The following is a 27,549-nucleotide window of genomic DNA, read 5'->3' as shown; positions in this document are numbered from 1 at the left end:
CCTGTGGACAGTGCTTAATTGGAGCCAATTTCCTTCTACAACAGGACAATGACCCAAAGCACAGCTCCAAACTATGCAATAAGTATTTAGGGAAGAAGTAGTCAGCTGGTATTCTGTCTATAATGGCGTGGCCAGCACAGTCACCGGATCTCAACCCTGTTGAGCTGTTGTGGGAGCATCTTGACCGTATGTTATGTAAGAAGTGCCCATCAAGCCAATCCAACTTGTGGGAGGTGCTTCAGGAAGAATGGGGTGAAATTTCTTCAGATTTCCTCAACAAATTGACAACTTGATTGCCAAAGGTCTGTGAGGCTGTAATTGCTGCAAATTGAGGATTCTTTAATGAAAGCAAGTTTGAAGGACATTATTATTTAAATAAAAAATCATTATTTATAACCTTGTCAACATCTTGACTATTTCCTATTCATTTTTCAACTAATTTCATGTATGTTTTCATGGAAAACAAGGATATTTCTAAGTGAACTCAAACTTTTGAACGGTAGTGTATATCAATTTTTTACACAAAGATTAAACATGAAGCTTTACATTTTTCCATTCACTATAATGGGGGATCCTATTTTCTGCTAACAATGCCTGCATTACCGCGATCAACCTTGAACCCTATCCATGCTTCATGTAAAGGGGACAGTCATTCTCCCCAGAAAGTATTCACACCCCTCGACTATTTCCACATTTTGTTTGTGTTACAACCTGCTTTTAAAAGGGATTAGATTGAGAATGTGTCACTGGTCTACACACAATACCCCGTAATGTCAAAGTGCTATTGTGTTTTTAGAAATGTATTAAAAATGAAAAGCTGAAATGTCTTGAGTCGATAAGTATTCAACCCCTTTGTTATGGCAAGCCTAAATAAATTCAGGAGTAAACATTTGCTTAACAGGTCACATAATAAGTTGCATGGACTCACACTGTGTGCAATAATAGTGTTTAACATGATTTTTGAATGACTACCTCATCTCAGTACCCCACACATACAATTATCTGTAAGGTCTCTCAGTCAAGCAGTCCATTTCAAACACAGATTCAATCCCAAAGCCCATTGAGGTTTTCCAATGCCTCACTAAGGGCACCTATTGGTAAAAGGGTAATTAAAAGCAGACATTGTATATCCCTTTGATCCTGGTAAAGTTATTAATTACACTTTGGATAGTTTATCAATACACTGAGTCACTACAAAGATACAGGCGTTCTTCCTAACTCAGTTGCCGGAGAGGAAAGAAACCACCAGATTTCATCATGTGGCGAATGGTGACATTAAAACCGATACGGAGTTCAATGCAACCGCTGTGTCAGATTTAAAAAATACTTTACGGCGAAAGCACACCTTGCGATTATGTTTGGTCAGTGCCAAGTCACAGAAAAACATACAGCAATTTTCTAAAGAAGGAGAGGTGTCACAAGTCAGAAATAGCATTATAAATATTCACTTACCATTGATGATCTTCATCAGAATGCACTCCCAGGAATCCCAGTTCCACAATAAATGTTTGTTTTGTTCGATAAAGTCCATAATTTATGTCCAAATATCTCCTTTTTGTTCACGTGTTTAGTTTACAAATCCAAACTCCCGAGGCGCGGGCAAGTCCAGGCAAAAGTTCAGAGGAAAATTCCCAAAAATTATATTACAGTTCGTAGAAACATGTCAAACGATGTGTAGAATCAATCTTTAGGATGTTGTTATCATAAAATCTTCAATAATGTTTTAACCGGACAATTCCTTTGTCTTTAGAAAGGTAAATGAATGCAGCTCACTCTCACGGGCTCGCGCGAGACTAAGCTCATGGCATTCTGCCAGACACCTGACTCAAACAGCTGTAATTCTCTCCCCCTTCACAGTAGAAGCCTGAGACAGGTTCTAAAGACTGTTGACATCTAGTGGAAGCCTTAGGAAGCGTAATATGACCCCATAGACACTGTATATTCGATAGGCAATGACTTGAAAAACGACAAACCTCAGATTTCCCACTTCCTGGTTGGATTTTTTCTCAGGTCTTTGTCTTCCATATGAGTTCTGTTATACTCACAGACATCATTCAAACAGTTTTAGAAACGTCAGAGTGTTTTCTATCCAAATATACTAATGATATGCATATTCTTTTGGGCCTGAGTAGCAGGCAGTTCACTCTGGGCACCTTATTATCCAGGCTACTCAATACTGCCCCCCAGTCCGAAAGGAGTTAATGGCTGTGATAGGAGAAAACTGTGGATGGATCAACAACATTGTAGTTACACCTCAATACTAACCTATATGACAGAGTGAAAAGAAGGAAGCATGTACAGAATAAAAATATTCCAAAATATGCATCCTGTTTGCATTAAGGCAATAAAGTAAAACTTCAAAAAATGTGGCAAAGAAATCAACTTTGTCTTTAATACAATGCATTATGTTTGGGGCAAACACAACACATCACTGAGTACCACTCTTCATATGTTCAAGCATGGTGGTGGCTGCATCATGTTATGGGTATACTTGTCATCGGCAAGGACTCAGGAGTTGTTTTGATAAAAAGAAACGGAATAGAGCTAAGCAAAGGCAAAATCCCAGAGGAAAACTTAGTTCAGAATTGCTTTCCAACAGACCCTGGTAGACATTCACCTTTCAGCTAGATAATAACCTGAAACACAAAGCCGAATATACACTGGAGTTGCTTACCAAGACAACATGCATTGTTCCTGAGTGGCCTAGTTACAGTTTTGACTTAAATCAGCTTGAAATTCTATGGCAAAACTTAATGGCTGTCTAGCAATGATCCACAACCAACTTGACAGAGCTTGAATAATTTTTTCATGCATAATATGCTAATATTGTACAATCCAGGTGTGCAAAGCTCTTAGACACCCAGAAAGACTCACATCTGTAATGTATTGACTCGGGTGTAAATATTTATGTAAATGAGATATTTCTGTATTTAAATTTTCAAAAAAACTTGCAAACATTTCCTAAAACATTTTTCCACTTTGTCATTATGGGTTATTGTATGTAGATTGGTATACAAAAAAAGTGATCAATTTTGAATTGCAACTGTAACACAACAATATTTGGAATAGGTCAAGGGGTAGGAATACTTTCTGAAGGAACTGTACATACTTTTCTCTAGAGGGGTAACCTACAGTACATGAACAATACTCACTATATTTCTCTCTCTTTCTCCCCTCTCCCTCCTTCCTACCTCTCCCTGTAGGGTACGTCAGTGTGCCAGGCTACAGCCATCGGGGCTGCAGTCATCCTGCTCTACATGTCCAGGGCCTGCTACAACCTGGTGGTGGTGGCTCTTTCTCCAGAGGACCGGCCCAGCCCCTTCAACTACAGCTGGTACAACGTCTCTGACCAGGTAGGATAACCCACGCACCCTCACAAGCATGCACGCAGACACACATACACATAAATGGTGATGATGAAGATAGTTCCAGTTAAGTCACTGTGACAGGACTAGGGGCGTGCGTGTGTGTGTGTGTCAGGACTGTTTAACCGTCAGTGAACCTTGCTGTCCTAGATATCCAAAGCTCACAGTGCTGTGCTGCCAGCCAAACACACGCATACAGACACACATACAACTGCTGTCTGACATAATTAATCATCTACAATATTGCTGATTAGTCTGCAAACACCCTGTGTGTGTGATTAGGCTATGTATGTAACTAACTGGCAGTCACATCCATTCTTCATTAGTTGCATGGTTGATTTTTTTTTTTTACATACATCTCCATGTGTCAACACACATGTTGTTTCTCAATTGTGCACACGTGTATGCCCAATTTAAGAGTCCATGTGTGTGCAATGTGCATATGTGTGCTCGTCTGTGTGTGTTCATGCTTATATAATGTGTCTGGCTTTACATGGCTCTGTGTGTATTTGTCTGCGTGTGTCTGTGAACACTGTAGGCACCTATGACTCAAAAAGTATTTATGCCTCTCCACATTTGGTTTAAGCCTGAATTCAAATTGGATTCAATAGATTTCTCACCCATCTACACAGAATACCCCATAATGACAGTGAAAACAAGACAGTGTCTTGTTTTTTAGAAATCTTTGCACAATTTATTGAAAATTAAATATGTATTCACAGCTTTGCACCTTTAGCAGTGACTCTTTCTGGGTAAGTGTCTAAGAACTTTGAACACCTGGATTGTACTATATTTGCACATAATTTTTTAAATTTGTCAAGCTCTGTCAAGTTGGTTGTGGATCATGACTAGACAGCCATTTTCAAGTCTTGCCATTGATCTTCAAGCTGATTTAAGTCAAAACTGTAACTAAAGCCACTTCATTCGGTGTCATCTTGGCAAGCAACTCCAGTGTATATTTGGCCTGTCCTGCTGAAGGGTGAATTTGCTGCTCAGTGTCTGTTGGAAAGCAGACTGAACCAGCGTTCTTCTAGGATTTTGATGTGCTGTTGTGCTTGGCTCTATTCCATTTATTTTTATCCTAAAATAGTCCTTGCCGATGAAAGCATACACATAACATGATGCAGCCACCACCATGCTTGATTAAATGAAGAGTGGCACTCAGTGATTTGCACCAAACATAACGCTTTGTATTCAGAACATAAAGTTAATTTCTTTGCCAAATGTTTTGCAGTTTTACTTTAGTGCCTTATTGCAAACAGGATGCATGTTTTGGAATATTTTTGCTCTGTACAGGCTTCCTTCTTTTCAATCTGTCATTTAGGTTAGTATTGTGGAGTAACTACCATGTTGTTGATCCATCCTCAGTTTTCTTCTATCACAGCCATTAAACTATAACTATTTTAATGTCACCGTTGGCCTCATGGTGAAATCCCTGAGTGGTTTCCTTTGTCTCCGGCAACTGAGTTAGGAAGGACACCTGTATCTTTGTAGTGACTTGGTGTATTGATGCAATAACCAAAGTGTAATTAATAACTTTACCATGCTCAAAGGGATATTTACTTTCAGCTTTCATTTACTCATCTACCAATAGGTGCCCTTTTTTGCGAGGCATTGGAAAACCTCTCAGGTCTTTGTGGTTGAATCTGTTTTTGAAATTCCCTGCTCGACTGAGGGACCGACTCTGTATGTGTGCGGTACAGAGATGAGGTAGTAATTCAAAAATCAAGCACTATTATTGCACACAGAGTGAGTCCATGCAACTTATTATGTGACTTGTTAAGCACATTTTTACTCCTGAACTTTTTTGGGGGTTTGCCATAACAACGAGGTTGAATACTTATCGACTCAAGACATTTCAGCATTTCAGCATTTCAATTTGTAAACATTTCTAAAAACGTAATTCCACTTTTGGACATTATGCGGTATTGTGTGTAGGCAGTGAAACAATCTCAATTGAATCCATTCTAAATTCAGGCTGTAACACAACAACGTGTGGAACAAGTCAAGGTGTGAAGACTTTCTGAAGGCACTGTATGTATATGGGTCCCTCTGTGAATCTGTATATATATATATATATATATATATATATATATATATATCCCATTTTTACAACTGTTCTCCAGTCTCCCTTCTAAGTTGACACTTGGCTTGATTTCACTCAGTCCAGGATGCTTTGATGACAGAGCCATCCTATCCAGTTTTGTTTGCTGAGTGGCTGAGAGCTCTGTGGCTGCTGCAGCAACAATCCATTTGAGGGGATTTGGGAGGATATGGGCTCTATGGGGGAAAGGTCTTTGTTTGTCTATAAATAACTCAGTCAGGCAAGGCAAGGAGGGGGAGCACAGCCAAGGGCTGCCTGGTGCTAGTGACCTAGATCTGAGCTCAACCCCTGAAATAGACGGCCCTGTACTGGAGGTTTCCCTTTTTCCCATAGGCCATCTGGGGCGTGTGTGTGTGTGTGTGTGTGTGTGTGTGTCCTTGGTTTATTGCTTTAAATGTAGTTTGTCTGTCGGACACACATAAGCACACACACACTCGTGTGTCTTTGTTTCTGCTTCTCTGTCTCCTGTCTAATCTATCCATCTTGGTTAGATTGAATTTATCATATAATTACAAGTAGTAGGCTGTAGTATACAACATTGCGTAAATGTGTGTATTTGTGATTATCTGAGGGATAATCTTAAGGTATATTTGGTTCTCAGTCGACATACTTGTCTGCATGTCTTTATCCATGCTCGAATTACTCATTGTGTCTGTGTAAATCTCCTGTCATCATGGAAATCCCTCTGTACACATGCTGTCAATCTCTGTCAGTGTCGTTGTCTTGTTGTCCCCCAACATCTGCCTCTTTCGGGTTGTGTTGCCTGTGTGTCTTTAATCTTTCTGGTGTGTGTGTGTTTGTCTGTTTCATTTCTCTGAATGCTTGATCGATGTGTGTTGTGCTTCCAGGCAGACGTCGAGAAGATCAGGGGAGAGGCCTACATCATCTTTGGGATCATCCTCTTTTTCTGGGAGCTGCTGCCCACCAGTCTGGTTGTGGTCTTCTTCAGGGTACAGAGGCCCAATCAGAACCTAGTAAGACAATAGCTTTATTTCACTTTTACATCATAATGTAAACAGCGCATTGCACTCTAGGATTGATAGGGGAGTAAATACTGTCAAATTCAAAAGGTGAACAGTGCAATTCAATAGGTAGCTGACATGTCTGCGCTGACTTTGAGAAAAAGACTTGAAGGGAGCCACCCTTTCAACAGCAGTTATAGAAGATAATGATGACAAGTGTCTCATACGTTGCAATGTAGTGGGATTTTGTTGTCGAAAAGCAAGTCTAATAAACGTTAGCAAGTTGATTATGCTGGTAGCGTAGCTAGCTAACATTATCTAGTTGAGTTCACTGTTGCCAGCTAACATTATCAATGAACGGTTATCTTCTCACTCTACCTACCATTTGTCCAACACAATTTAGCAAATGTAACATTATGTAATTCTGTGTTATACCCAGGGCCAATGTTATACAGTTAAGCACAAGCCATAGCAAATAACCTAGCTAAGTATTCTATTCTGTATCTGGTATTTCCGAGTGAGGACAGTATACCCCCTCCAAAGGCAGAGAATTGGGGGGGGGGGTAATACTTTGAACATCCCAGACGAATTCTCCTACAGCTCAATAGTGGACTTCCTCACAAAGATAACAATAGGAATCAGGGAGGGAAGGAGTTAATGTTTTTACCTGTGGTGGAGAAGCCTCTCAAGAAGGGTACAATGTATTTAGCTCAGGCCATGTGAGTGATGTGGAACTCAACAAGGTGCAGGATGCTACTCATGTCAGGGCAAAGTCCTTGCCTTGTTTAAAGAAAGAAAGAAAAACTACCAAACTGGACTGGTCATCCATAATACAGGACCAGTGGCAAGGGCCCCCTGTCCCTGTGTGGCTGGGCCAGGTGAGAAATGCAATCATGTGGCTAGACTTCTGGATACAATTAGCACTGACATCAACACAGCACCCCCAAGCTGCCATTGCTGCCATAGACCTGTAAGAATAGGTAAGTCTCCTGACCTGTGTCAGTGATTTTCCTATACAGTAAATATGGTTATATTGATTGGGCCGACTCAAATCCAAACAAACTACATATAGGCTAATCATACAAAAATATTGTCAGAATGTCCTCTTTTAATTTCCATTATTTTAGGAGAAAGACATACAGTGATCATGAAAAGGGCATTGGAGGGGTACAGCCAGTACAAAGCCTTGTAAATGACCAAGGCCTAACATGACCAAAACAGCAGAGGCCTTAAGGATCTTTAAGACAAAACACCATGACACCGGACTACTCTATGTAAGACTACTATCTCACCCTGTCCCATCAAATTGCTTCCTGGTGAAGTTTAAGATGTCATTTATTTAAAGGGATTGTCGTGGAAATCTTAAATGAATCATTGTTTATTACCAACCAACTCGATGCACCATATGTACACATGTCGATCAGGAGCTCTCACGGGACACTACCAATGTGTGCCACCCACCTGGGCAATGCACGGCAACCATTTTGGGCCAGAATGCTCACCACACATCAACTATCAGGTGGAGAGATTAGGAGAGATATTTGCCAATTAGGGATGTGAGGGATAATTAGGTGGCCATGATTTGAAATTGGGGCAAGTTGGGAATTTAGCTAGGGACACAGTAGAGCTGTGTAGTAGATCATGCAAGCCACACATTTATGTACCATGGACATGTGGTGTCCTTAAAAAAAAAAATGGGGTTCAAAAGGAGCAGATTCAAAACGACATCGTTGGCCAGGCAAGAAACAGGCTTTGGTTTCAGAACAAGAAAGGAAGTATATCAACAAGCTTAGCCAAGAGATGTGCAGGAAAGGAGAAGAGTTAAGAAGGGTTAATCAGGAGCATCATTTACATCAGGACATCCCGGTTAAAGAGTGTGCCAGCAATCAAGTATGGAGTGGAGCATGAGACAGTAGAGAAGTATGTTAGACAGAAACAAGAGGAAGGAGCTGCAATAAGGGTGTACTATGAATGCGGCTTGTTTGTTGATCTAGCAGCCAGTCCTGCAGAGTCCCCAGCAGTGTTGCCAACTAATTTTCTGGGTAAGTTGCTAGAGGCAGGTTGATTTGTTGCTAAAAGTTGCTAAATTCCGTTGTGATGTCATTGCGTGATAACGTAAAACTGCGTAGAATACATAACGTACAATTTACTCAAATTGACTGGCCATCTCGGAAAGAAATATGATTTGACTTTTGTTCAGGTACAGACTCCCACTCTTTTCTGTACTTCTGGCTGTACAATTTTGATTGAGACATGTTGATTGATGTTGTAAGTTCTGTTCAAGATCAAATGTTCGTGAACAACTATATTCATTGGGTTTGGCTCGTCGAATCCGTACTACTGCTGCAGTCAGCCAACAATGATTTGCAATTTGCTGAAATTGCTGCTGGCCTGCTGCTGCCTGTGCACGAGCTGAGCGCCTGCTGCTGACGTCACTCACTATGCACTTTTGGAGCCAGGCACGTGTTTTGTGACTCAGTGTATGACAGAGAAAAGTTTTGTGTCATTTAGAGGGGAAAATGCGTGCATTTTAGCGTTTGAGTCACTTTTCAAAAGTTGCTAAAAGTTCGAAATACATTTTTAAAAGTAGCTAAATTTGTTGCTAGGTGCTGTTTGGGAAAAAAAAAAGTTGCTAAATCTAGCAACAAAATTGCTAAATTGGCATCACTGGTTCCCAGTGCAGACAGTTCAGGTCAATGGCAGTAAGCAGTCATTTCCTCTGCATGAAGTTGATACCATTGTTTGCATGAAACAAAACCACTCTACTACTATCAAGTACAGATGCAGATAGCAGTAACCCAGAGAAGGTGGTGTGAGTTTGAAGTGTTCACAAATGTAGAGCATATGCTAGTGGTCAGGGTGATGTTTTATCCCATCTTTTGGAGAAAAAACTGAAAGAGAAACTATTAAACTTCCACATTGAGCACAATTTTAGGCAAAATGCCAACCTGAATGCATTCAGCAGTGATGATTAGAATTCGTTTACTGTCCAAGTACTTAGGAAGTCCACTCTTGGTCCAAAATGAAATGAGAACCAGACAAGTATTGTAAATTGTTTATGTATTTATTATATTATCTATAACAATTCATATATTTATAAATGTATATAGTGTAACGAATGTTTCAGTCAATATCCAAATGTTACATCTCCACAAGAAATATCACAGTACAGATTAAAAACAATTAACCCATTAAAAGATCTCTGAGCAGAATAAACACATGTATTATTTGTGACCTGCCCTATGAAAGACAGGGAGATCCTGCGGGTTGTTAAGGAAGGTTTTGATCTCCTCATCCACCACCAGGTTACTGTCTCCAACAACAATGATGAATTAAACTGTTTGCAGCAAAATATTGTTAAACAAGATTCTGTTTTATGTATGGGAGACCGTAGAGATGTGAAATCATTGTGTTTGGTTATAGCTACCTTGGGTAGTGGTATATCCAGACATGCCACACACCGTAGTACTGATTGATGTAAAATCATGCACACCACACCTTCAGTCTACAAGAGGAGGCCAGAATAGTATTAGCAGAGCACACAGTTGAAATATGTTATTGATGTGCTTCCAGTAAGTGAGTGGGACTTTCCTTCCAAGTATATGCCACAGTTTAACCCTGCGCCAATAACCTCTTGACATGATTGCGTACCCTTGCAATGTTAACCGACTCTACCAACTTTGGTATGCCCATTTTTCCCACTGGGGTGCAGAAAATTAGGTGTCACAAGGCAAAAGTTCTGCTTTGCCAGCGCCTCCCTCGCAGTCTGCACAGACCCAGGAGGAGCCTGAAAGAGACAGATATATTATTCTTGCTTCTCTCAGACTCAATAACACTAGGTCAATGAATATAATATACGCAGATGCATGTGCACACAAATGACCTACACCACAATGTGTTATTATAGAGGTAAGTTATTAGGGCCTACGAGGCTTGGTGCTTTTCCTATTCCCCTTTTTAACAACTTTGGTAAGAATAAATGCATGTGAAATAGACAATCTCATCCTTGCTCCAAACTGGAATCAAACCTGAGACCTGCACATCACATTGTCCAGTCTGTTTTTTGTTTTTTTAAGTGTGATAGCATGACTTCATGAATGCGTAGAAAAACATTTGTGGCCCCCCGCTTGACAGCGGAGATGATACATTTTTTAAAAAGTTTTAAAGTCAAGTCTTTGCAGTTCTTCTTATTTTGCCTTGGGGCGGAGAGGAATATTTGCTGTTTTACAGATCATTTCATGCAATTCTACAAATTTGACCATAGGCTGGAGAGAAATGTTTGCAGTTTTTAATATAATATCTGACTAACAAAGTCAATGGGGGCCACCTGGATAGTAATTCAACCATGATAACAAATTTAGATAGCTGTCCGCTAAACTAACTTAACAATGTAAAACATGTTAGCTGACATGGGTTAATTGACTGACTATCAATGACTGATATAACAAGAGAAACTGCTAATGCACTCTTCTTACTTGAAACAGTAAGTTGAGACCTAGACTGATCCAAGGGCCTTCAAAATGGGGGCTGCACATCCCTGCCCTAAACAGTTTTTCTTTACGGCACTATTATGACAGCCTCTCCTCGCTCATGAACTACTCTAAAGTGGGGTAAGTCACCATATTGTAACATATGGACTAGAATAGCCAAGTTATTCATACTGTAAGCCTGTTATTTTCAGAGTACCTAGCTAGTTACCTAATCATTCTCTCACGGTTCTTGGTCAATACTCAACATTTGTGGAAAAAATAAAGAAAATATGGTTTTGAACAGTGTCTGCTTTCTTCATTTTTTGGTTTGATTTGTATCTAGCTAAGCTGTGTGTTGTAAGAGAGCACAATCATAAAGCCAGGCACAATCCACATTCAGGAACTAGGTTGGATAAAGCAAAAACACCCGCTTCATGGTACGTGTTTTAATAATATTGTTGTCTGCAAAATGAGCATCTTAAGCAAAATGGTTAGGAACACAAGATATGTTAACTAGCTAGTTAACATAACAGCAACATGCATCAAGCTAGCTTAGCTAGCAAGCAGTTAAACTACCTCAGATCGTCCTCTTTGTCTGCTTTCTTCTGAAGGTCTTTTACAGTCGATGGGTCAAGTTGGTGTTCAGTCAGGGACATTTGTGCATTGGGATAGGTCAGGTTGGGTGTTTCTATTATGTCAGGCCATTCTTTGGACCAGGGAAATATTGTTGGGGTATTCTGGTCGTAGGACCTGGCACTCTGCTCAAAATACAGGCTACAGATGTCCACTTAACGTTACTACTTTTTTGTCTGTCATTCCGAATTAAAGTGTTCCAGATTACTTGTTGTTTTGGGTCAGTCGGTAGTCTGTGAAATGTAACGTTGTGTCGAGTCTAGCAGGTGTTGTGCTGAAAAGCTCCCCCCTGACACAATTCTCCCTGAAACCCCCCCCCCCCCCCCCCTCACGTTAGGCTGCCTTTCATTTGATTTTTTATGCCGGTTTGATCGCGGGGGAGGCACTAGTAATGTCTGCAGTGTATTAGTCTACACATTTTGGCAAAGATATTAATTTATAATCTCTCCCATGTCTTATTCGACTAGTAGTTGTTCTGAAATGTTTATTGCTTGCCTACATTTTACTCCCTCTATGTTTAATATAACACACATACATTAATTATTATTTTTTGTTCTATAGAAATGATTTGACTCTGATGTGTGCCACAGAAAGTATTTGACTCTAGCCACAAAATTAAGGAAATTAGAAGGGGGGGTTTGGCTTGGCCATTTATTTGCCTGCTGAAATTCTTCCCCCTATCTATCTTTGGACTGCAAGGCCTGGCACACTTCAGAATAATTTTGTTAGCTCATGTTGACCAGTAGTCTGTGCCACAGAATGCAAAATTAGAGTATAAAGAAACATAAACATTTATTTTAATAAAATTTTGTCATGTTTAAGAAAATAATGATACACAAATATTATCACACAAATGACACACAAATGAGTTAAATTTGTTAACAAACATTAAATAAGCAATAGAATTTTCGATCTTTGCGTAATAAGATATACAATTACAATAAATCGAATATAAAAAGACAAATAGCATAAACAAATATTGGAAAGCTGCAACAGCTCAACTGAACATTTAGTCCACTTTTTATGGAAAGTTTTTTCCAGGTAATACTGTCGCCTGGAACTCGAGCCTAACCTAGTCCTGACAGACATAATCCTCCAATAATGGGATGGTTTTCATACAGGACTGGTGGAACCATCGTGGGCGGCAGTCACAACCAATCTGAAATTTATGAGGAAAAATGTTAATATATTTAAACATTAAATACATTTTCTTGAATTATAATTATTTCATTATCAGACAAAGCGAATGATACTACCGCTAGAAATATTACTGTTTTTCAAATTCGTACTCCTAAAAATATGCCTTTTAGAAGTGAACAAGCAATTACCCAGTTAGTGTCTTCCTCATTATTGTCCACCTCTCCACAGAAGTGGCACAGGTCATCATATAAATGTTTTTTTTAAATCTTCAATTATATTAAATAAGAAATTGACCATATCAGTGTTTTGGAGGAGAGTGACTGCTATTTCTTCTCACATGATGTTAACATCTTTGTCCGTATTTGAAAAGACAATTGACTCCTCCTGCACACGTTTAGCAAATTGGGTTAAAAAAATGGATGTCCATTTCAGTTTTCCCCAACAAAATTATGTTACACTTAAGATTCTAATTCGCGAGTATACAACGACACAGCTATAATATAATTTGACAGTTCTGTTTTGCCTTTTCGTCAGTGTACTTTTAGTAGGTTAATTGTACATTACTTATACTCTCATATTTACTTTCAAGGCAAAGACCCCACAAGAAGTAACATCTTGTTGGGATGGGTGAGGAAGGGTAGCACACGCCCATCTGGAGATATTACACCGCTTCTCTCTCAGGAATGATCTGAACATATGTTAATAAAAGAACAGCATTTTGAAATAGTTTATTGATTACAATATAGAGATTAATAATCCAAGAATGCAGGGATTCCAGCAGGGTGTGAGTTGAAGTAGTCAAATTTGGAGCTGACAAGGGCTGGAATGTAAATGACGTGATCTTCTTGGATGATCTAACATCTGAGAATGGGCAGGCATTCCCTCGGATGAAGAGCATCTCCGTCTTGCTGATTATGTGCTGTCATCCAGGTGGAAATGTCACCTGCATATCTGATGTAGGAAAAGAGATGAGAGTTAAGTTGAGTTGTCCCTTGAATATGTTTATGTACTGTACATGTGTGAGTATGTGTAGATATATCTTGGTATATATTTATTTTAATTTCTATTGTCATTTTTGTGGTTGGAGGGTGGGGGGAGGTTGATGGGGATGATGGTGATGGGGGTGTTCTATTGAGGGCGAAGGGACCTATTGGGGAGGGGATTCTTCATGGAGGCACATTCAGTCAAAGTTATGTTTATTATATTATTATACATGTATGTTTTTCTTCTTTTTGTCTATTATAACAGTTTACAGTGATTATGGATATGCACTCATGTTGACTTATATATTTGAACTTTTTTTTCACCCAGAGTACAATTTAATTTATTATTATTATTATTACTACTGCACCCTACATTCTTAACTTAAAAAGTTGTAGGAAAAGCCATAAGAGGGAAAAGCACGATGAGATGGGGAATTGAGGGATGGGTAGAGAGAACAGTCGAGGGCTCTGAAAACGGCTTATTATTGCTGGAATAACCATTTCCTTCTAGTCTAATACTTCCTGTGGCACACATCAGAGGGGATGATAGGTCACCAAAAATTATTCTGAAGTGTGCCAGGCCTTGCAGTCCCATGATGGGGGGGTGGATTTCGTCAGGCAAGAAAATCCCCCCCCCCCCCCCCTTATAATTTCCTTAATTTTGTGGCTAGAGTCAAATACTTTCTGTGGCACACATCAGAGTCAAATACTTTCTATAGAACAAACTTCACATCAGGATAAGCAACCGAAATTAGTAATTAATATATTTGTGTTATATTAAACATAGAAGGATTCAAATGTAGGCAAGCAATAAACATTTCAGAACAACTACTAGTCGAATAAGACATGGGAGAGATGACAGATTTTGGCAAAGAGATTTATTTATAAACTCAATACACTTGAAACAAATAGCCGCACCGAAAACTGCAGGTTTTACTAGTGCATCCCCACTATCAAACAGACATTAAAAAAAACAAATGAAATTCAACCGAACTTGATCAGAAATCTCAACTAGCAAGCAAGTCGCAGCAATGAAGAACTGAGTGCGTGCGCGTTCACGCGAAAGAGGGGGGATTCTGGCAGGAGGAGCTTTTCGGCACAACACCGGCAGTACGGTACACAGCTGTTTACTTTTGACATACTGTTGTGTCGGTTCCGGACCCCGCGTTTCACCTGGGTTTACCTCGGGTGCAGACGTTTCAAATTTACATCCCTTCTGATCCCAGAGTGCAACGCGGTGTTTATGTTGTAAAAGTGAAGTAGGGCCATTGACTTTGTGTAAACCAGCCAATCAAGGAGCTCACAGGAATCATATATGCGTTTGAATGCACATTAGTCAAATGTTTGCCTACCTCGGTACAGGGTAGCTTAAAACAGCATGAGCTTTTAAGGGGCCTTTTATTTTAAAGTTGTTATCAGCTTATCTCATCTAGTTTGAAAACATGAATTTATCACCGGTGGAAGTAGGAAGTAGGAAACGATTTGGGCCCATATATGATGTACTTACAAGGATATTTCCAGTGTTATTACTATGGTGTAAGTACATACAAAGGCGTGTTTTTCTTGTCCGAAAGTACTTATTAAACTGTGAGAGTGTCCTTTTCCCCAGGCACCAGGAGGAATGATCAACAGCCACAGCTTCAGTTCCAGGGCCTATTTCTTTGACAACCCCCGGAGGTACGACAGCGATGACGACCTGTCCAGGAGCATCAACTCCAGAGCAGATCGACCGAGGTGGGTAACATTCAATTCAGTCACCTATAACATCTTATACTGAACAAACTTATAATGTTTAAAGATTTTGTTGAGTTACAGTTCATATTAGGAAATCAGTCAATTTAAATAAATTAGACCCTCATTTATGGATTTCACATTACTGGGCAGGGGTGCAGCCATGGGCGGGCCTGTCCCACCCACTGGGGAACCAGGCCTAGCCAATCAGAATTTGTTTTTCCCCACAAAAGGGTTTTATGACAGACAGAAATACGCCTCAGTTTCATCAGCTGTCTGGGTGGCTGGTCTCAGACGATCCCGCAGGTGAAGAAGCCAGATGTGGAGAGCCTGGGCTTGTGTGGTCTGCGGTTGTGAGGCCAGTTTGACGTACTGCCAAGTTCTCTAAAATGATGTTGGAGACGGCTTATGATACAGAATTGAAAATTAAATCTCTGTTGGACAATCATGCGGTCAGCATGCCTATTGCATGAGCCCTCAACTTGAGACATCTGTGGCATTGTGTTGTGTGACAAAACTGCACATTTTAGAGTGGTCTTTTATCATCCCCAGCATGGTGCATCTCTGTAATGAACATGCTGTTTAATCAGCTTCTTGATATGCCACACCTGTGGTGGATGGATTATCTTGACAAAGGATATCATGCTCATTAACAGGGATGTAAACACATTTGTGCACAAAATGTGAGAGAAATTAGATTTTTGTGCGTATGGTAAATTTCAGTGAATTTTTATTCCAGCGCACCAACACGTTACAAATAAAGTTGTATTGGTCACATACACATATTTAACAGATGTTATTTTGGGTGTAGCTAAATGCTTGTGTTCGTAGCGCCGACAGTGCAGTAGTATCACATAATACACACATCTAAAAGTAAAATGATACAATTCAGAAATATATAAATATTAGGACGAGCAATGTCGGAGTGGCAATGACTAGAATACAGTATATACAGTGCCTTGCGAAAGTATTTGGCCCCCTTGAACTTTGCGACCTTTTGCCACATTTCAGGCTTCAAACATAAAGACATAAAACTGTATTTTTTTGTGAAGAATCAACAACAAGTGGGACACAATCATGAAGTGGAACGACATTTATTGGATATTTCAAACTTTTTTAACAAATCAAAAACTGAAAAATTGGGCGTGCAAAATTATTCAGCCCCCTTAAGTTAATACTTTGTAGCGCCACCTTTTGCTGCGATTACAGCTGTAAGTCGCTTGGGGTATGTCTCTATCAGTTTTGCGCATCGAGAGACTGACATTTTTTCCCATTCCTCCTTGCAAAACAGCTCGAGCTCAGTGAGGTTGGATGGAGAGCATTTGTGAACAGCAGTTTTCAGTTCTTTCCACAGATTCTCGATTGGATTCAGGTCTGGACTTTGACTTGGCCATTCTAACACCTGGATATGTTTATTTTTGAACCATTCCATTGTAGATTTTCCATTGTAGAAATCTCCGTCCCAGTCTCAGGTCTTTTACAGACTCCATCAGGTTTTCTTCCAGAATGGTCCTGTATTTGGCTCCATCCATCTTCCCATCAATTTTAACCATCTTCCCTGTCCCTGCTGAAGAAAAGCAGGCCCAAACCATGATGCTGCCACCACCATGTTTGACAGTGGGGATAGGGTGTTCAGGGTGATGAGTTGTGTTGCTTTTACGCCAAACATAACGTTTTGCATAGTTGCCAAAAAGTTCGATTTTGGTTTCATCTGACCAGAGCAGCCTCTTCCACATGTTTGGTGTGTCTCCCAGGTGGCTTGTGGCAAACTTTAAACAACACTTTTTATGGATATCTTTAAGAAATGGATATCTTTAAGAAATGGCTTTCTTCTTGCCACTCTTCCATAAAGGCCAGATTTGTGCAATATACGACTGATTGTTGTCCTATGGACAGAGTCTCCCACCTCAGCTGTAGATCTCTGCAGTTCATCCAGAGTGATCATGGGCCTCTTGGCTGCATCTCTGATCAGTCTTCTCCTTGTATGAGCTGAAAGTTTAGAGGGACGGCCAGGTCTTGGTAGATTTGCAGTGGTCTGATACTCCTTCCATTTCAATATTATCGCTTGCACAGTGCTCCTTGGGATGTTTAAAGCTTGGGAAATCTTTTTGTATCCAAATCCGGCTTTAAACTTCTTCACAACAGTATCTCAGACCTGCCTGGTGTGTTCCTTGTTCTTCATGATGCTCTCTGCGCTTTTAACGGACCTCTGAGACTATCACAGTGCAGGTGCATTTATACAGAGACTTGATTACACACAGGTGGATTGTATTTATCATCATTAGTCATTTAGGTCAACATTGGATCATTCAGAGATCCTCACTGAACTTCTGGAGAGAGTTTGCTGCACTGAAAGTAAAGGGGCTGAATAATTTTGCACGCCCAATTTTTCAGTTTTTGATTTGTTAAAAAAGTATCTATATATATCCATATCCATATAAATATATGAAATGAGTAAAACAGTATTAAATTGACTACTGTTCCATGTCTATGTACATAGGACAGTAGCCTCTAAGGTGCAGTGTTGAGTAACCGGGTGGAAGCCGGCTAGTGATGGCTATTTAACAGTTTGATGGCTTTGCGATAGAAGCAGTTTTTCAGTCTCTCGCCACAGCTTTGATGCACCTGTACTGACCTCACCCTTCTGGATGATTGCAGGGTAACCAGGCCATGTCTCGGTGATCTTTTTGGCCTTCCTGTGACATCGGGTGCTGTAGGTGTCCTGGAGGGCAGGTCGTGTGCCCAATTGTGCATCTGTAAAAGTTTTGGAGGGTCTTAGGGGCCAAGACAAATTTATTCGGCCCCCTGAGGTTGAAGAGGTGCTGTTGCGCTTTCTTCAGCACTTTGTCCGTGTGAGTGGACCATTTCAGATTGTCAGTGATGTGTACGCCGAGGAACTTAAACCTTTTCACCTTCTCCACTGCGGCCCATCGATGTGGATGGTGGGGGATGGGCTCCGTCTGCTGTCTCCTGAAGTCCACGATCAGCTCCTTCGTTTTGTTGACATTGAGGGAGAGGTTATTTTCCTGGCACAACTCAGCCAGGGTCCTCACCTCCTCCTTGTAGGCTGTCTCGTCATTGTTGGTAATCAGTCCTACTACTGTTGTGTTGTCTGCAAACTTGATTTTGCGTTCATATTTTTGTTAAGTATATATCCCCTGTACGCAGTCATTTATATTGCATCCTATATTGCCTGCATACAGTCACCTAAAACCATTCTATATCACCTGTAACATCCTATATCCCCATACAGTCACCTAACATCCTATATCCCACATACACAAACATAACATTCTACATTCCAGCAGTATATCCCCCGTACAAACACCGGTTACATCCTACATCTCCCATACAGATGTGATACAATGCTGAGTTAACCTTGTCTCTTCCATCCCACAGTAGTGTCTTGTCCACGACGCCCCAGTTGGGCCCCAGCTGGTACGGCTCCACCCAGAGGAACGGCAGCCTGACGGGGTTCCCCCAACTTCCCAACGGCCCCCAAACCTCCACTGCCCCCCTCCTCTTAGCCTATGGAAACATCCAGCCCGACCAGCACCATAACTACTACTCCACCCCCCAGAACTACAATGCCACCCCCCATAACTACTATTTCACACCCCAAAATCACTACTGCACTCCTCAGATCTAACCACCCCCACCGGCCCCAGTAGATACCCCTGAAAACAATATTTAACTCAGGAAAGGGCCGGTCCTGACCTTCAGCTACATGGCTATGACCCTGGGAAAGCTTTTATTTTCTTGATTTATTACCCCTCATGAATATCATCTGACAAACACAATCAGTGGGCGAATGCAATCATATTTGAAGTACATTCTATTTTATTTTCCCACCCATCTGTGTTTGGGGCTCACCTTTGACCTTCGGTGCTGTGGAGTTCATACAGGATGTGACCCTGTGACTGACACTGCGTGACTTCCTCATTCCAGCTATCGACCTGTCCCCTCCCCCACCAACGCTACTTACCTGCACAGCTTGTTGGGTTTTCCGGGGTCAGACGGGACCAGATGAGGGGAGGTCATTTGAGGTCAGCGGTGGTTCGGGAGTAGTCAGCTCAGTGATATTCCAGTTATTTAAAAAGTTTTAAAAAGTTTTAAAATGTTTCTAGTTCATAGTCCTGGACCATTCTACTATTCCGGAAAACTGGGGAGAGTCTGTAGAGGAAAATAAGGAAGTGTCTGTATGGGAAAGGATTGTGCATCTCAGCTTTTCCACACACACATACTGTATGTTTGTCAGACATCAGACTAGTAAGTCCTCTATCACTGTCAGGGAACAGACAAGTGCGTGGACCAGCACATATGTCCCCCTCATCCCTTGCCTATTTTGGTTCAGTCCAGTGGGCAGTTCTCCCCGCCACACCTTTGCACATAGACTCCCCTCCATGAGTCGGGAGGTGACATTTGCACTTTAAAAAATCCCCTAATTTCACATTCTGAGGACAAGATCCTGGCTTGAATGTAGACTCGGCTCCTAATCAAATCTGTTCCCTAGACCATGTCTCACTTCCCTGTAGAACACTAGTTGATACCTGTGCAATGAGCCATCCATGACGATGCCCTTCCAAACCAACACCGAGGCTATAATCATGTGCAATGCCCTCGGTATTCAAACCTAACATGCACTGGGACACCATGGGAAGTGTTAACACTGCATTTGAATCTTTCACTGCTGTCAAAGACAGTATGAAAGAGGAAGGCTACTTTTGCCAAAGCGCGCACAGATTGAGAGCTGGGCCTAAAAACGAGTCTCGAGCCTCCAGCTTGCCTAGCGGGACAATCCCAGGATGGTACACCTGCTCCTGGGGGCCTCCATTTTGGGAATGGGCCCCTGATGGAGCATAGACTTTGGGGGAACAATATGTTTCTTAATGAATGTTCTGCTCTGGACCCAGTAAAATGAATGTACGGACCAAGTGTGGATCGGCGGAGGGATGTTTTATAGTACAGTACTCCTTGCGAAGCCCTAGCAGGAGTCCAGATCTGTTGTGCTGTCTTGCCATTGTCATTGTCACCAGACAGCACAAACAGGCTTAAATATACCCTCTCTATCCTGACTATAATAGTATACAGTAGCTGTATCCATGTGCTAGTTTACGGCATCAAGCTCACCATCATTAGTCCCTGATCTGTTTGTGCTGTCTTGCCAAATCCTCTGGTCATATTCAAGCCATTGGCCATAAGTGAGACAGCACAGACAGATCTATGACCAGGCTACACTATAATACAGGGACACATGAAAATGTGCCATTAAAAGTTACTGTTCATTTTTTTCCTTGTGGAAAACATCTAGCACAAAATGCTGTATATAACGAAAGTGATTAAGCTTTATGTCCTACTTATTTCCATTTTAACTGCATTCCATGTTTGTTTTTGTTATACTCCATGGCTACTAGTACTGCCCAGGTGTACAGGGCACGTTTGTGTGTTCGTCTCTGTGTGAGTATGTGTTTGCTAAACTTTCTTATATGCACATTAAGGGTATAGGTAGGAGGTAAGACATCTCTTGGTTGTTTTTCACTGTTGAACAGAGTTTTGTGTTGTTTGCAAGAACTTGTTCAGAGAGGGAAAGAGGAATTGCAGTCTAAAAATATGATTTTTATCTTTGTTTTGCCTTTTATTTTCTTGATTTCTTACCTTCCATGAATATCAGCTGACAAACAAAATCAGTGGGCGAATGCAATCATATCAGTACATTCTATTTTATTTTCCCACCCATCTGTGTTTGGGGCTGTCACCTTTGACCTTTGGTGCTGTGGAGTTCATACAGGAAGTGTTCAGTGGGACTGAAAGTGAGAAGGTGTAACCTCAGGTTGAGCTTTCTCTCACTCTCCTTTGGCCACAAGCCAATTCCAGTAGGCTTTTTAATTTTTTTTTTTTAAATAAATCATTTTAGAGGTGGATTCCTTAGGGTCATGGTATAAATAATCTTTCCCTTAACCTGCTTTGGAGTCTCAAACTAAGTTATTTTTATTGTTGCTGTTAGCTTATGTGTAGCATACGTGTGTGATTGTTGCAGCAAATCTGTTAGTAAGCAGAGGATAGCAGGCAGCTATAATCAATGGGAAAATACTGACAGAGGTTCTCTGAAAACGTTTATATTTTCACCCTCATATCCAAGAGCATAAAGCATTCTATCCAGCATGAATGCAAATGATCCTTTAATAGCAACAATTGGGGAGATACTGCATTCAAATGTTGGAGTTGAAGGTATTGTATTTTTATTGATCTTATTTTGTTCGTGAAATCTATTGCCGTCTCAGTTCTTGTCTCGCAAAGAGCATGTTTAGCCTTTTATAATAATTATAATTTGTCTCTTATTCTTTGTTGGTGGCCAATGAATATAACTCGTTTACCCATCTTTCATAGATCACTAAAGATGTATATGCAAGCACTACCATGTTAAAATAAAGTTTTACTGCACTGTTTAAAAAAAATAACTGTGTGTATGTGTATGTTCAGGTCAACCTTGGTTAATCCACCCCCAATCAAACGGTTAAAGGATTTGATAGAGGTGAAGGTCAACCTTGGTTAATCCACCCCCAATCAAACGGTTTGATAGAGGTGAAGGTCAACCTTGGTTAATCCACCCCCAATCAAACAGTTAAAGGATTTGATAGAGGAGAAGGGGTCCTAGTACTTGATCCTTGCCTTCTCGATTATTGGTCAATGTATTGAGGATCTGAGTGAAATGGCATTCAGTGTAATGAGAGCTGTCTTCACATATATCTAAGATATGTTTTTGACATTTAAAAAGCCCTGCAGCAGCAAATGTCATGATTCTCTCCACAAATACTTTTTACCACCAGGTTTTAGTTGGTCAAACTGCTTTGAGACTGGAAAGACTCTTGGCAATTTCTTCAATAAATTACTTTGCCTATTGGTCTTGGGTTAAATACAGTGGGGCAAAAAAGTATTTAGTCAGCCACCAATTGTGCAAGTTCTCCCACTTAAAAAGATGAGGCCTGTAATTTTCATCATAGGTACACTTCAACTATGACAGACAAAATGAGAAGAAAAAAAAATCCAGAAACTCACGTAGGATTTTTAATGAATTTATTTGCAAATTATGGTGGAAAATAAGTATTTGGTCAATAACAAGTTTCTCAATACTTTGTCATCGCCAACAAAGGGTATATAAGAGGTCAAACGTTTTCTGTAAGTCTTCACAAGGTTTTCACACTCTGTTGCTGGTATTTTGGCGAGCTCCCGTGTGTTTTGACAGAGAAGACTGCCTTTCAATCCACCGTTGTATTCCCATTCCTCTCTGATCCAGTAACACTTGGGATCAAGTTGACTTCAGAGTTACTTGTTCTCCAGCTGATGTTGATTCACAGTTTATCCATAATCAACAACCTTCTGCCTTTACCAATATTCACAAGGATTCCTAAGTGTGTCAGTGTGAGGGGTTATCAAAGCCAGCATTTGCGTCACTTGGAACAGACGAAACCCACAGCAGATTAGCAGTGGAATGCATTATATAAAAAAAGGGTTTGTACTGAAAAACAAATGTTTGTACTGGTGAATGCGCTAGTAAAGTACAGTGAGCTCCAAAAGTATTGGGACAGTGACACATTTTCAGTTTTGGCTTTGTACTCCAGCACCTTGGACTTGACATTATACAATGACTATGGGAGGTTAAAGTGCATTGGGACAAATTCACATGTTTTAAAGTAGTAAAAGGTGAAGTATTTGGTCACATATTCCATTGACCACATAAGGCTTTTGACTCTATATATATGTGTTGGATGCATTTGCTGTTTGTGTTTCAGATTATTTTGTACCCAATATAAATGAATGGTAACTAATGTACAGTATGGTGTCACTTGTGTGTCTAACTTTCTCACCGATCATTATTCACAATTCATTCAGGGTTATCCGTAATCATGGTAGCATCCACATTAAATGTAGAACTTTTTAGAAACCTTCTCTTATTTTCAATACAAGTGACTCCAAAATGACACAGTATATTATTAACCATTCATTTCTATTTATTGGGCACAAAATAATCAAAACACAAAACTGCAAATGCATCCAACAAGTTTGCAGTGTCACAAGCTTAATGTAATCATTGCGTGCTAGGAATATGGGACCAAATACTTAACCTTTTACTACTTGAATATTTTTTTTTATTTCACCTTTATTTAACCAGGTAGGCAAGTTGAGAACAAGTTCTCATTTACAATTGAGACCTGGCCAAGATAAAGCAAAGCAGTTCGACACATACAACAACACAGAGTTACACATGGAGTAAAACAAGAATACAGTCAATAATACAGTAGCAAAATAAGTCTATATACGATGTGAGCAAATGAGGAGAGAGAAGGGAGGTAAAGGCAAAAAAGGCCATTGGTGGCGAAGTAAATACAATACAGCAAGTAAAACAATGGAATGGTAGATTTGCAGTGGAAGAATGTGCAAAGTAGAAATAAAAATAATGGGGTGCAAAGGAGCAAAATGAATAAATACAGTAAGGGGAAAAGGTAGTTGTTTGGGCTAAATTATAGATTGGCTATGTACAGGTGCAGTAATCTCTGAGCTGCTCTGACAGCTGGTGCTTAAAGCTAGTGAGGGAGATAAGTGTTCAGTGTTCAATGGTCAGTTTTACAAGGGTATGTTTGGCGGCATGAGTGAAGGATGCTTTGTTGCGAAATAGGAAGCCAATTCTAGATTTAACTTTGGATTGGAGATGTTTGATGCGAGTCTGGAAGGAGAGTTTACAGTCTAACCAGACACATAGGTATTTGTAGTTGTACACATATTCTATGTCAGAACCGTCCAGAGTAGTGATGCTGGACGGGCTGGCAGGTGCAGGCAGCGATCGGTTGAAGAGCATGCATTCAGTTTTACTTGTATTAAGAGCAGTTGGAGGCCATGGAAGGAGAGTTGTATGGCATTGAAGCTCGTCTGGAGGGTTGTTAACACAGTGTCCAAAGAAGGGCCAGAAGTATACAGAATGGTGTCGTCTGTGTAGAGGTGGATCAGAGACTCACCAGCAGCAAGAGCGACATCATTGATGTATACAGAGAAGAGAGTCAGCCCAAGAATTGAACCCTGTGGCACCCCCATAGAGACTGCCAGAGGCCTGGAAAACAGGCCCTCCGATTTGACACACTGAACTCTATCAGAGAAGTAGTTGGTGAACCAGGCGAGGCAATCATTTGAGAAACCAAGGCTATCGAGTCTGCCGATGAATACGGCTGAACGGTATTGTTTCTAATCGATGGCGGTTAAGATATCGTTTAGGACCTTGAGCGTGGCTGAGGTGCACCCATGACCAGCTCTGAAACCAGATTGCATAGCGGAGAAGGTGCGGTAGGATTCGAAATGGTCGGTAAATCTTTTTGTCGACTTGGCTTTCAAAGACCTTAGAAAGGCAGGGTAGGATAGATATAGGTCTGTAGCAGTTTGGGTCAAGAGTGTCCCCCCCTTTGAAGAGGGGGATGACCGCAGCTGCTGTCCAATCTTTGGGAATCTCAGACGACACAAATGAGTTTGAACAGGCTGTAATAGGGGTTGCAACAATTTCGGTAGATCATTTTAGAAAGAAAGGGTCCAGATTGTCTAGCCCGGCTGATTTGTAGGGGTCCAGATTTGGCAGCTCTTTCAGAACATCAGCAAACTGGATTTGGGAAAAGGAGAAATGGGGAAGTCTTGGGGTACAGTGCTGTTGACCAGGGTAGGGATAGCCAGGTGGAAAGCATGGCCAGCCGTAGAAAATTGCTTATTGAAATTCTCAATTATAATGGATTTATCGGTGTTGACAGAATTTCCTATCCTCAGTGCAGTGGGCAGCTGGGAGGAGGTGTTCTTATTCTCCATGGACTTTACAGTGTCCCAGAACTTTTTTGAGTTTGTGTTGCAGGAAGCAAATTTCTGTTTGAAAAAGCTAGCCTTGGCTTTTCTAACTGCCTGTGTATATTGGTTTCTAACTTCCCTGAAAATGTGCATATCACAGGGGCTGTTCGATGCTAATGCAGAACGGTTAAGGGCAGTCGGGTCTGGAGAGAACCAAGGGCTATATCTGTTCCTGGTTCTAAATCTCTTGAATGGGGCATGCTTATTTAAGATGGTGAGGAAGGCATTCAAAAAAAATACCCAGGCATCCTCTACTGACGGGATGAGGTCAATATCCTTCCAGGATACCCGGGCCAGGTCGATTAGTGTTTCAGGGAGCGTTTGACAGTGATGAGTGGAGGTCGCTTGACCCCGGACCCATTACGGATGCAGGCAATGAGGCAGAGATCCCTGAGATCTTGGTTGAAGACAACAGAGGTGTATTTAGAGGGCAAGTTGGTTAGGATGATATCTATGAGGGTGCCCGGGTTTTCGGCTTTGGGGTGGTACCTGGTAGGTTCATTGATAATTTGTGTGAGATTGAGGGCATCAAGCTTAGATTGTAGGATGGCTGGGGTGTTAAGCATGTTCCAGTTTAGGTCACGTAGCAGCACGAGCTCTGAAGATAGATGGGGGGTAATCAGTTCACATATGGTGTCCAGAGCACAGCTGGGGGCAGAGGGTGGTCTATAGTAGGCGGCAACGGTGAGAGTTGGATTTTTTAAAGTTCAAATAGTTTGGGTACAGACCTGGATAGTAGGACAGAACTCTGCAGGCTCTCTCTGCTGTAGATTGGAACACTGCCCTCTTTGGCCGTTCTATCTTGTCTGAAAATGTTGTAGTTAGGGATGGAGATTTCAGAGTTTTTGGTGGTCTTCCTAAGCCAGGATTCAGACACGGCTAGGACATCCGGGTTGGCAGAGTGTGCTAAAGCAGTGAATAAAACAAACTTAGGGAGGAGGCTTCTAATGTTAACATGCATGAAACCAAGGCTATTATGGTTGCAGAAGTCATCAAAAGAGAGCGCCTGGGGAATAGGAGTGGAGCTAGGCACTGCAGGGCCTGGATTCGCCTCTACATCACCAGAGGAGGAGTAGGATAACGGTACGGCTAAAAGCTATGAGAATTGGTAGTCTAGGACGTCCGGAACAGAGAGTAAAAGGAGGTTTCTGGGGGTGATAAAATAGCTTCAAGGTATAATGTACAGACAAAGGTATGGTAGGATGTGAATACAGTGGAGGTAAACCTAGGCATTGAGTGATGATGAAAGATATTGTCACTCGAAACATCATTGAAACCAGGTGATGTCATCGCGTGTGGGTGGTGGAACTGAAGGGTTGGATAAGGTATAATGAGCAGGGCTAGAGGCTCTACAGTGAAATAAGCCAATAAACATGAACCAGAACAGCAATGGACAAGGCATATTGACATTAAGGAGAGGCATGCTTAGCCGAGTGATCGTAAGGGTCCAGTGTGTAGTGAAGTTGGTTGGGTTCACGGCTATTCAGACAGCTGACCGGGCCATCGGTAGCAAGCTGGCAGAGGATGGAGGTCTGTTTTTAGCCACCTCGTGCATTTCCGGCGGTAAATTAGTGGGGTTCCGTGTGGTAGAGGGGACCCATCCAATTGTCAAAATAGATATATAGTTATAGTGACCCAAGAAAATGGTCTGATAGACCTATTCAGATAGCAGCCGGTAACGATTAGCGGGCTACAGATGGTAAGGTAACGTCGCGAAGGAGGGGCCAGTTCGATAACTCCCTCGGGCAGATAACGTCGGTAGTCCAGTCGTGAAGGGGCTCCGCGTCAGCAGTAAAACGGGTCCGGATATGTGATTGTGGCCCAGGAGTGGCTGATGGAACTCTTCAGCTGGCTAGCTCCGGAATAATTTATGTTTGCTCTGGGAACGACGTAAGCCAGTAGTCACTCGGATAGCAGCTAGCAGGCTGCAAGATACAGGTGTAAATGTCCAGAGCTTGCGGTAGAAATCCGGGGATATGGTGAGAAAATAGGTCCGGTATGCTCTGGTCTGAGTTGTGTTGTACAAAACTGGCGAAAGCATTTCGAGCTAAAGGATAGCTGATGACCACCAACCGTGGTTCGCTGGATACTAACGTTAGCCAGTAAACTGGCTAGCTTCTGGCTAGCTTCTATTGTGGATTTCAGATTTGAGGTGAATAGTACTTTTTATTTTTTTAATTATTGAGGCGGATTGCAGGAAAGTGTTTTGAAGTTGAGATTTTTGGAAAAAAAAAGATATGTATAAAAAGATATGCGAAGAAAATATATATATATATAAGTGGACAG

General features: G+C 41.2%; 1 protein-coding gene across 2 annotated transcripts in view; it reads left to right on the top strand.

Moving 5' to 3' along the window:
* Positions 1 to 19,074, top strand: part of gpr137c (G protein-coupled receptor 137c) — a 57,588-nt gene extending 38,514 nt beyond the window's left edge. Inside the window, exons 4-7 of one of the 2 annotated variants that reach the window (XM_020500811.2) lie at positions 3,204 to 3,353; positions 6,318 to 6,419; positions 15,266 to 15,390; positions 18,787 to 19,074. In XM_020500811.2, coding sequence (XP_020356400.1) covers positions 3,204 to 3,353; positions 6,318 to 6,419; positions 15,266 to 15,390; positions 18,787 to 19,036 — 627 coding nt within the window. In that variant the 3' untranslated portion in view covers positions 19,037 to 19,074. Of the gene's footprint in view, positions 1 to 3,203; positions 3,354 to 6,317; positions 6,444 to 15,265; positions 15,391 to 18,786 lie in introns of both variants that reach the window. The other variant, XM_020500810.2, reaches the window with a different exon arrangement.
* The last annotated feature ends 8,475 nt before the right edge of the window (positions 19,075 to 27,549 follow it).

The sequence above is a fragment of the Oncorhynchus kisutch genome, linkage group LG14 (genome assembly GCF_002021735.2).
Source record: "Oncorhynchus kisutch isolate 150728-3 linkage group LG14, Okis_V2, whole genome shotgun sequence".
NCBI classification, from domain to species: Eukaryota; Metazoa; Chordata; class Actinopteri; order Salmoniformes; family Salmonidae; genus Oncorhynchus; species Oncorhynchus kisutch.
This window is presented reverse-complemented; position numbering and strand designations above follow the sequence as displayed.